Source organism: Babylonia areolata, chromosome 6, assembly GCF_041734735.1.
Source record: "Babylonia areolata isolate BAREFJ2019XMU chromosome 6, ASM4173473v1, whole genome shotgun sequence".
In the NCBI taxonomy this organism is placed as follows: Eukaryota; Metazoa; Mollusca; class Gastropoda; order Neogastropoda; family Buccinidae; genus Babylonia; species Babylonia areolata.
In genome coordinates this window covers 25,242,279-25,252,278 of record NC_134881.1, presented here as the reverse complement: position 1 = coordinate 25,252,278, position 10,000 = coordinate 25,242,279, and the positions used below count along the sequence as shown (strand labels likewise).

The 10,000-nt window shown below is 43.1% G+C and overlaps 1 protein-coding gene across 1 annotated transcript in view; it reads right to left on the bottom strand.

Annotated features, from left to right (window-relative positions):
- Positions 1–10,000, bottom strand: part of LOC143282865 (A disintegrin and metalloproteinase with thrombospondin motifs 1-like) — a 56,477-nt gene that overhangs the window by 22,857 nt on the left and 23,620 nt on the right. The window contains exons 9-12 of the mRNA XM_076588724.1: positions 7,655–7,767; positions 4,330–4,455; positions 2,547–2,672; positions 535–617 (exon numbers count right to left, since the gene is read on the bottom strand). Coding sequence (XP_076444839.1) covers positions 535–617; positions 2,547–2,672; positions 4,330–4,455; positions 7,655–7,767 — 448 coding nt within the window. The remainder of the gene's footprint in view (positions 1–534; positions 618–2,546; positions 2,673–4,329; positions 4,456–7,654; positions 7,768–10,000) is intronic.

Genomic DNA, 10,000 nt, shown 5'->3' with positions numbered 1-10,000 from the left:
TGAAGGCGGGGGAGGGTGTGTGTGACAGATTGTGCTAGGAAGGACAGGAGACAGGGAGACTATAGCGAAGAGAGAGAGAGAGAGAGAGAGAGAGAGAGAGAGAGAGAGAGAAACAGAGAGAAACAGAGAGAAACAGAGGGAAAGGGGGTAGGTTGGGGGGAGGGGGAGGGGACAGAATGGAATGCGATTCGCGGCGTACTCATTAGACTGTACCTATAAACCATATTAAGAACGTAACAAAGTGTCCTGCACAGAGACACAGAGAAAGCGTGTGTGTAAAAACTAGTAAAACAAAAAAAGAAAAAAAAAGAAAAGAAAAGACCAAGCATGTCGAAACACACACACACACACATACACACACACACACACACACACACACACACACACACACACACACACACACACACACACACACACACCTCCCTCCACCCTTTCTTTTGTATATTTTTTAAAAGTAAAGAGTGAAGCCAGTGTCTTCGGACATACATAAATTGAACTCCGAAGAAAGAAAAAAAACAAAAAAAACATGCTTACTTGGCCACGTAGCTTGTAAACGAAAGGGTGGTATGTTGGTAGTGTTGGTGTTCTCCGTGAACAGACAGCTTTTTCCCACGGTCCTATATCCACCGCGGTACAGGACAAAAGATGAATGAATCCAATATATAACAACAGCAATACAAACGATAATTGGAACACGCACATTGCGCACTGCTCCAGCATATATATATATATATATATATATATATATATATATATATATATATATATATATATATATATATATATGTGTGTGTGTGTGTGTGTGTGTGTGTGTGTGTGTGTGTGTGTGTATTATGCTGGAGCAGTGCGCAATGTGCATGTTACAACAGTAACAGCAACAATGATGACAATCATCACCATCTTCATCATTATTATCATCATCATAACCTGCTTAATCATAACATTAATCAAATTGATTATAATATCAATAATAATAACAATGATAACAACAATGATAATCTAAAAAACAATAACAGTGATACTACTCATAATCATAACTGATAAATACCTGATCGTGAAACATTTCCATAATACGGTCCTGTGGTATAGTTAATAGCTCTCTGCCTTTTACGAGAAAGATCTGAATGAAAAAAGGAACCTTTTTTTTTTTTTTTTGTACGGTAAAACTCGCACTCACGAAACAGAGACAGAAAGACAGAGGAAGACAGGCAGACGGAAAGATAGAGAAAGACAGACAGAGAACAGAGGAAGAGAAACTGAGACAAAAAACAACAACAACAAAAAACAAAACGAAAAACCCAGAAGACAGAAGGGGAGAGGAAGACAGACAGAAAGAGAGAGGAAGATAGAGACAGAAAGTGAGAAAAAGACAGACAGAAAGAGAGAGGAAGATAGAGACAGAAAGTGAGAAAAAGACAGACAGAAAGAGAGAGGAAGATAGAGACAGAAAGTGAGAAAAAGACAGACAGAAAGAGAGAGGAAGATAGAGACAGAAAGTGAGAAAAAGACAGACAGAAAGAGAGAGGAAGATAGAGACAGAAAGTGAGAAAAAGACAGAGAGAGGAAGATAGAGACAGAAAGTGAGAAAAAGACAGACAGAAAGAGGAAGATAGAGACAGAAAGTGAGAAAAGACAGACAGAAAGAGAGAGGAAGATAGAGACAGAAAGTGAGAAAAAGACAGACAGAAAGAGAGAGGAAGATAGAGACAGAAAGTGAGAAAAAGACAGACAGAAAGAGAGAGGAAGATAGAGACAGAAAGTGAGAAAAAGACAGACAGAAAGAGAGAGGAAGATAGAGACAGAAAGTGAGAAAAAGACAGAGAGAGGAAGATAGAGACAGAAAGTGAGAAAAAGACAGTCAGAAAGAGAGAGGAAGATAGAGACAGAAAGTGAGAAAAAGACAGACAGAAAGAGAGAGGAAGATAGAGACAGAAAGTGAGAAAAAGACAGACAGAAAGAGAGAGGAAGATAGAGACAGAAAGTGAGAAAAAGACAGACAGAAAGAGGAAGATAGAGACAGAAAGTGAGAAAAAGACCGACAGAAAGAGAGAGGAAGATAGAGACAGAAAGTGAGAAAAAGACAGACAGAAAGAGAGAGGAAGATAGAGACAGAAAGTGAGAAAAAGACAGACAGAAAGAGAGAGGAAGATAGAGACAGAAAGTGAGAAAAAGACAGACAGAAAGAGAGAGGAAGATAGAGACAGAAAGTGAGAAAAAGACAGTCAGAAAGAGAGAGGAAGATAGAGACAGAAAGTGAGAAAAAGACAGTCAGAAAGAGAGAGGAAGATAGAGACAGAAAGAGAGAAAAAGACAGACAGAAAGAGAGAGGAAGATAGAGACAGAAAGAGAGAAAAAGACAGACAGACAGAGGCAGACAGACTGATCGAGACAGAAAGAGAGAGGAAGAGAGACAGACAGAGAGGAAGACAGACAGACTGATCGAGACAGACAGAGAGATGAAGATAGACGGACAGAGACGGAAAGTGAATGGAAGACAGACAGACAGACAGACAGACAGACAAGGAAGGTCACGCCATCATCATCACGTGAGGGTTTTGGCCAGCCTCTCTTTGTAGCAGGGCAGGAACATGTTGCGGTTGTTCATCAAGCCTCCTTTGTCGTAAGGGGGCGTGGCATTCTTGCATTCTATGTCCACGTGGTTCAGGCCCAACCTGCGCGTCCAATAATCCAACAGATCACTCGATTGATCAATCGACCAATCAGTCAACCGACCCGTCCATCCAGTCAAGAGCCGATCAATCCGATCAATCAAATCAGTCAATTGAATAATAATAATAATAATAATAATAATAATAATAATAATAAATCAACATCAAGGAACCAGCCAACCAGCATCTGTGTGTGTGTGTGTGTGTGTGTGTGTGTGTGTGTGTGTGTGTGTGTGTGTGTGTGTGTGTGTGTGTGTGTGTGTGTGTGTGTGTGTGTGTGTGTGTGTGTGTGTGTGAAACTTGAACGTTGGCATTTTCTTGGCTTCCACAAACGGCATAGGAACCAAAGTTGGCGGGATGGTAGGTATGAACAAGACTTAAAAAGTCAGCCCTTTTAACTCTCTCCATACGAACGGCGTAAGAGGACGACGTTAACAGCGTTTCACCCCAGTTACCATCATCAAAATATTACAAGCGGAAGGCTCTTACACTGAAGGGGTGAACGTTGACAAAGAATACCACAATTCTTAAGACGGAAGCTAAAGGTTGGGTCATTCAGACACCCACTGGACATCCGAGGGGTCTGTGTAGAGGAGAAGAGAGGAATAGCCGTACTGAGTGAGTTAAAGTGATATGGTAAGCAGGCAGGGATGAGAGGTCAATATAGACAAGAAAAAAACTTCATAGAGATCGTATCTTACATCCACTTTCAACTAAACTTGGTCTTGTGACTGGTTATGGGCACAACATGATTCCCCTAAAATTAACAAAATCAGGGGTTAAAGATCAAGGTCACATCCTGGCATATGGCATTGATAGGAAACATGTATATGTGAAGAGAGAGAGGGGGTCTTCTGTGTAATCTTCAACTAAACTGATACAGTAGTTGGTCATGGTGAAAACAAAACCAGTGAAAAGAAACAAGGTCAAGGTCACAGCATGGCCTATATGGGAAAATGTAAAAGTATACCAGAACTTTTCATCCAGTTTTCTTTCAACATGGTATACTATACAGTGACTTTTTTTTTTAAGCCAGAATATTAATGCTTTGTAAATTTAGAGGTCAAAGGTCACGGTCACATAAGTGTCTTTTGACTAGAGTATCGCTTTTGCAGGGGTTTTTTGTTTGTTTGTTTGGTTGGTTGGTTTTTTTTTTCTTTTCTTTTCTTTTCGAAATTCCTTTGATGGATTAAGTGGCTATTACACGCGAGTCTTAAAGGTCTTGCCTTTCTTATGTTTAAATCATTTGCTCTCACTGCGTCTTTTAGTTGTTTTTTTTTTTTTTTATCTTATGCGTGTGTATTTAGTTGTGTGCTTATCTATTTGTCTTACTTCACTTAGGGCTGATGTTTTACACATACCTATGGTAAACGCTAAAGGGCCTAACCAGCGCGATGGGTTTTATTCATAAATCAGGCATCTGCTCCTTTCTTTGAGGAGATGGGGTGGAGCGCATGTGGATCAGTCCGCACGCTCTGACGCCTCCTTGAAAACTGAAACTGAACCAACGCCACACAGATGCTGCTGCTGCTACTTCTTCTGTTTCTGCTAGCAACTGATGCTGCATCTTAACTTACCACTGCTGCTGCTTCTAAATTCTGCTACTGCTATTGTTGCTACTGCTACGACTACGACTATTGGTGCTTCTATCCATACTAACGTGTGTCCCAGCTCGTGGGCCACAACGGCCCAGGACATGGATGGGTTCCGGGTGACGAAGGTCCTTCCCTTCTTGGTGCAGGCCCCCTTCATGTAGGCGACGCCGGCTCTGTTGCCCGGGGCTTTCCTGCACCGGCAACCAAGGCACAGTCAGTCTGTAGAATCTGTCAGTGTGTGTGGGAGGAAACGTCACGACAAAGATTGCATTACCACGTCACAATGCCTCTGTTGTCTGTCAGTCTCTGTGGGAAATATTACGATGACAAAGACTGCAATGTCTCTGTGTCTGTCAGCCTGTGTGGGAAAGATTTCGACAGAGATTCCAGGCCTCCTTTATATAGACCACGTCGGCTCTGTTGCCCGGGGTTTTCTTGCACCGGCAAACAAGGCACAGTCAGTCTGTAGTATTTGTCTGTCCGTGTGTGGGAAACATCACGACAAAGATTGCATTACCTCTGTGTCTGTCTGTCCGTGTGGGGGAAACATCACGACAAAGATTGCATTACCTCTGTGTCTGTCAGTCTGTGTGTGGGAAACATCACGACAAAGATTGCATTACCTCTGTGTCTGTCTGTCCGTGTGGGGGAAACATCACGACAAAGATTGCATTACCTCTGTGTCTGTCCGTGTGGGGGAAACATCACGACAAAGATTGCATTACCTCTGTGTCTGTCTGTCCGTGTGGGGGAAACATCACGACAAAGATTGCAATACCTCTGTGTCTGTCAGTCTGTGTGGGGGAAACATCACGACGAAGATTGCATTACCACGCAACAATACCTCTGTGTCTGTCAGTCTGTGTGGGAAACATCACGACAAAGATTGCATTACCACGCGGCAATACTTCTATTGTCTATCAATCCGTGTGGGGAATATCACGACAAAGATAGCAATACCTCTGTATCTCTCAGTCAGTGTGGGAAACTGTCAGTCTGTGTGGGAAGCATCACGACAAAGATGGCAATACCTCTGTATCTGTCAGTCTGTGTGGGAAACTGTCTGTCTGTGTGGGAAACATCTTGACAAATATTGCAATATCTCTGTGTCAGTCTGTATGGGAAACATCACGACAAATATTGCAATATCTCTGTGCCAGTCTGTATGGGAAACATCACGACAAAGATTGCAGTACCTCTGTGTCTGTCTGTCTGTGTGGGGGAAACATCACGACAAAGATTGCATTACCTCTGTGTCTGTCAGTCTGTGTGGGGAAACATCACGACAAAGATAGCAATACCTCTGTGTCTGTCAGTCTGTGTGGGGGAAACATCACGACAAAGATAGCAATACCTCTGTGTCTGTCAGTCTGTGTGGGGGAAACATCACGACAAAGATTGCAATACCTCTGTGTCTGTCAGTCTGTGTGGGGGAAACATCACGACAAAGATAGCAATACCTCTGTGTCTGTCAGTCTGTGTGGGAAACATCACGACAAAGATTGCAATACCTCTTTGTCTGTCAGTTTGTGTGGGAAAGATAAAGACAAAGATACCATTACCACTATGACAATACTTCTATTGTCTGTGAATCTGTGTAGGGAATATCACGACAAAGATGGCAATACCTCTGTATCTGTCAGTCTGTGTGGGAAACTGTCTGTCTGTGTGGGAAACATCTCGACAAATATTGCAATATCTCTGTGCCAGTCTGTATGGGAAACATCACGACAAAGATTGCAGTACCTCTGTGTCTGTCTGTCTGTGTGGGGGAAACATCACGACAAAGATTGCAATACCTCTGTGTCTGTCAGTCTGTGTGGGAAACATCACGACAAAGATTGCATTACCTCTGTGTCTGTCCGTCTGTCTGTGTGGGGGAAACATCACGACAAAGATTGCAATTTCTCTGTGTCTGTCAGTTTGTGTAGGGGAAACATCACGACAAAGATTGCAATACCTCTGTGTCTGTCAGTCTGTGTGGGGGAAACATCACGACAAAGATTGCAATACCTCTGTGTCTGTCAGTCTGTGTGGGAAACATCACGACAAAGATTGCATTACCTCTGTGTCTGTCAGTCTGTGTGGGGAAATATCACGACAAAGACAGCAATATCTCTGCGTCTGTCAGTTTGTGTGGGAAACATCACGACAAAGATTGCATTACCTCTGTGTCTGTCAGTCTGTGTGGGGGAAACATCACGACAAAGATTGCAATTTCCCTGTGTCTGTCAGTCTGTGTGGGGGAAACATCACGACAAAGATTGCAATTTCCCTGTGTCTGTCAGTCTGTGTGGGAAACATCACAACAAAGATTGCAATATCTCTGTGTCTGTCAGTCTGTGTGGGAAACATCACAACAAAGATTGCAGAATTTCTGTGTCTGTCAGTCTGTGTGGGAAACATCACGACAAAGATAGCAATACCTCTGTGTCTGTCAGTCTGTGTGGGAAACATCACGACAAAGATTGCATTACCTCTGTGTCTGTCTGTCTGTGTGGAAAACATCACGACAAAGATAGCAATACCTCTGTGTCTGTCAGTCTGTGTGGGAAACATCACGACAAAGATAGCAATACCTCTGTTGTCCGTCAGTCTGTGTGGGAAACATCACGACAAAGATTGCATTACCACGCCACATTAAAGTCTGCGTCTGTGTGGCAAACATATCGACAGAAATTCCATTACCAAAGCTACAGTAAGTGTCAAGATTACATGGGGGGAGGAAGGGGGGGGGGGACACCACAAGAAATTAATATTCCATTGATAACAAGCTTCAGTACATATCAAGGCTATGTAAGGGGAAGAACTACGATTCCATTGCAAAGGCATGCCAACACGTAACCACATCATCTGCTTATGTTTCGTTTAGTTCAGTAATGTGCAGAAAAAAAATGTCAAATCGTTCTGAGGAAACAAAATGTCTGGGGAAAACAAAAGTGTAATAAAAACTACACACAGTGCCCTAAATGGACGCGTATATGATTATTTGTACATCATATAAAGTATCACGTTTTACACCTCTCTCTCTCACCTCCCTCCCCACTCACACACACACACACACACACACACACACACACACACACAAACACACACACACACACAAATACACACCACACCACACACACACACACACACACACACACACACACACACACACACACACCACACACACACACACACACACACACACACACACACACACACACACACACACACACACACACACACACACACACACACACACACACACACACAGAACAGTCTTGAGGAGAACTCACACAACACGGAGGGAGAAAAAATAACCGCGCTACGTTCTAATACTACTACTACAACACAAAGCATCCACCAGGATTTCTATCCAGTTCTATGACACTGGTGCTCACGCACGAGGTGAAGAGCGCTGAGACATCCGTGCTCCTGAACTGCTCGTTTTCCAAGGAGAAATTGTACCCCGCCCTCATCCTCTGCCCGATATTCAGGGCGCTGCCAGGGTACCACGACTGCACAACGGAAAATTTCGTTTTTTTTATCTTTAACTCTCTCCATGCGAACGGCGAAAGAGACGACGTTAACAGCGTTTCACCCCAATTACCATCATCAAAATATTGCAAGCGGAAGGCTCTTATACTGAAGAGGTGAATGTTGACAAAGCATACTACAATTCTGACGACGGAAGCTAAAGGTTGGGTCATTCAGACACCCACTGGACATCCGAGGGGTCTGTGTAGAGGAGAAGAGAGGACTGGCCGTACTGAGTGAGTTAATAAAATATTCCACCAAGAGTGATGGCCTAGATGTAACACGTCCGCCTAGGAAGCGAGAGAATCTGACCACACTGGTTCGAATCTGGGCACAGTCGCCAGTGTTTTCTCCTCCTTCCACTAGACCTTGAGTGGTGGTCTGGACGTTAGCCATTCGGATGAGACGATAAACCGAGGTCCCGTGTGCAGCAAGCACTTATCGCAACGTAAAAGAACCCACGGCAACGAAAGGGTTGTCCCTGGCAAAAATTCTGTAGAAAAATCCACTTCGATAGGAAAACAATTTTTTTTTTAAACTGCAGGCAGGAAAAAATACAAGAAAAAAGTAGGTGGCGCTCTTAGTGTAGCGACGCGCTCTCCCTGGGGAGAGCAGCCCGACTTTAACACAGAGAAATCTGTTGTGACAAAAAAAGAGTAGTGCAACACAATTCAGACAAAGGTTCGAAGTTTAAAGACCCCATAGCCTTATACAACCACCGGGACAAAGATATCATATTCATTGTGTCTAGGGCTCGGCATAGGAAGGCGGGGCCCAACCCTCTCCTTCCCCGGCTGAAGTCAGGTACCCATTCACACCCGGGTGGTGGTGGAGCGGCGAGGAAAATCCGAGTAAACTGCCTTTTCTAAGGACACGACAGTATCAATGTCACAACGGGGGTATCGAACCCTGAATCCCTGGTGAACACTGGATCAGAAGTCTCAACGCCTGACCGACGGCGCCTCCGTTTACAGAATCTTTTTTATATATTTTTTTTTTATAATTGGTTAAGATAACCTTTAATTGTTCAACAGTACATATGATTTCAATGCAAACAAAGACAAAAGAGAATCAACAAGCTTAGAGCTTATACTTTGCTCACAACGTACAGAATCTTATGATTCATAGATTGTGAAGTGTAACCAGAAACACGGCTCTGGACATTGTTCATTGAACATCAAATGAACACGGGCGGAACGATAGGTATGTGTATATTCAACACATCGATTCCATATGATACTAACGAAGCTTAGTCCTCACCAATGTATGTATACGTAGGGTACCAACTTAAGAACAAGTGTGTTATATTACATATTCATTTCAAAACACATACTTCTCGACTTTGTATGCCTGTTTCACATCATTTATGGACATTCGCAGAGTTGGATTTTTTTTTTTCAAATTTATTCTTTTTTTTTCAATTTTTTTTTTTTTTTTTTTTTTTTTACAAATCGGTTGTTACATCTCTTTCTGTGAACACCCTCCCCCACACCCGCACCCTCACCCTCAGCTGCCGTGGGGATGCAAACGGGTCCCTGAATGTAAATAGTTTTCCCACCTTCTGGGAATTCTCTGTCATGAATTACCTGTCCTCTATGGCTCTGTTTGTTTTTTTTCTTTCTTGCCGTCTCTCCTTTATTTGATAAACGGGTTAACCCCTAACCCCCAACCCCTAGGTATACCTTAATCAGCCTGTAAACCTACCAGGTTCTTCTACCACAGGTAAATCAGCCTTCATACCTTCCAGGTTCTTGTACCATAAGTTAATCACCCTGGATACCTTTTGGGTTATTGTACCACAAGTTAAAATTATCCTGCATACCTACCGGGTTTTTGCACCACATGTAAATCAGCCTGCATACCTACCGGGTTCTTGTACCACAGGTAAATCAGCCTACATACCTACCGGGTTATTGTACCACAGGTAAATCAGCTTACATACCTACCGGGTTCTTGTACCACAGGTAAATCCGCTTGCATACCTACCGGGTTCTTGGTACCACAGGTAAATCAGCCTACATACCTACCGGGTTATTGTACCACAGGTAAATCAGCTTGCATACCTACCGGGTTATTGTACCACAGGTGAATCAGCTTACATACCTACCGGGTTATTGTACCACAGGTGAATCAGCTTACATACCTACCGGGTTATTGTACCACAGGTGAATCAGCTTGCATACCTACCGGGTTATTGTACCACAGGTGAATCAG